General features: G+C 39.6%; 1 protein-coding gene across 1 annotated transcript; it reads right to left on the minus strand.

Annotated features, from left to right (window-relative positions):
• Window positions 1-585: 585 nt before the first annotated feature.
• Tsp_14671 (leucine-rich repeat-containing protein 57) lies at window positions 586-1,220 on the minus strand (the record flags this gene model as incomplete). Its single annotated transcript, XM_003368803.1, has 1 exon — window positions 586-1,220. A coding segment is annotated over one exon (635 nt), but the record flags the coding sequence as incomplete, so codon positions are not given.
• Window positions 1,221-1,256: the final 36 nt, after the last annotated feature.

A 1,256-nucleotide genomic window follows, 5' to 3' on the forward strand; every position in this document is an offset into this window, starting at 1 on the left:
GAAAGTTGATAAATTTGATTCAGTCAAAGAAGTAGGCTTGTTCGAGCATACTAAATATATGAGGATTGTAAGTGTAGGTAATAAAGAGTGGCGTTCCAGAAAAGGAAATTATTATGAATTGAATAAATCGATTCGTAATAATGAAAAAATTTTAAAAGTACTAACAGTCGTCGCTGAAGGTCAAGACGGAAAGTAGTGAAAGTGAATGTGGTGGAAAGAATCGTTCATGAACAGCATTTCTATAATATATATTAATATAAATATATAGGCATGTATGCATTAATGTGCGAAGGAAAACAATAAAGTGAAGAAAAAATCAAAACTATTCAATTTACATTGGTGACACTGATCTTTACAAGCCTTTGTTATCCATTGGTCTAAGCTGGTTTAGATTAAAATAAATTTCAATGTGAAAATGAAAAAAAAATAAAAACAAAAGGAAAAAACTGAAATCATACCTGCTGATAGTAAATTTTCACCAAGCATACTGTAGTAGCAAGAGGCAACAAATCGGCAGTGGAATTGCAAAAAAATAAAACAACAACAACAATAATAATAATAATAATAAATGTTTCAATTGAAAATTTAATAAATTTTCTTCTTCGTCGCCGTGAAACGGTCCATATAGTTCTGGTAGTTGGGCAAGAGGCAAAATTCTCTCATAGTGAACAAGTTGCCGTCAACGGCCAACAAACTGATGCTCGAATCTCGCAATATTGGATCCCAAAACGAGCCCAACGGTAGACAGTTCTCCTCGATACGGAGCACTTTCAACCTCCTGCACTTGGCCAACTGTTCGGATAGTGTGTTCAACTGATTCTGGTTGAGTATGAGCTCAATGACGTTCAGGTTCGCCACCTCGTCCGGTATACGGTCAATCTGATTTGCCGACAAGTCCAGCACGTCCAGGTTGGCTAATTCGCACAGGACCGTTGGAAAAACGCTGAAACAGTTGGAACACAGGGTCACTTGGCGCAACTTTTGCAAATTTCCCACACTGGACGGCAGGGTGGTCAGCAAGTTGGAACCGACCGACAATTGTTCCAGCTTGACCAGGTTGCCAATTTCATCGGGCAACAGTTGAAGCCGATTGCCGTCCAAATGCAACTGCTTCAACAGTGAAAATTCGCCAACAAAGCCTGGCAAGTGTGGAATTTTATTATTCGACAAATCCAACGACCTCAGCCGGGATCGTGATCGCAACGCTTGTGCGGGAATTTCTTTCAAATTGCAATTGGCCAACTGCAGCACGCCGG

The sequence above is a fragment of the Trichinella spiralis genome (assembly GCF_000181795.1).
Source record: "Trichinella spiralis strain ISS 195 chromosome Unknown Scfld1857, whole genome shotgun sequence".
NCBI classification, from domain to species: domain Eukaryota; kingdom Metazoa; phylum Nematoda; class Enoplea; order Trichinellida; family Trichinellidae; genus Trichinella; species Trichinella spiralis.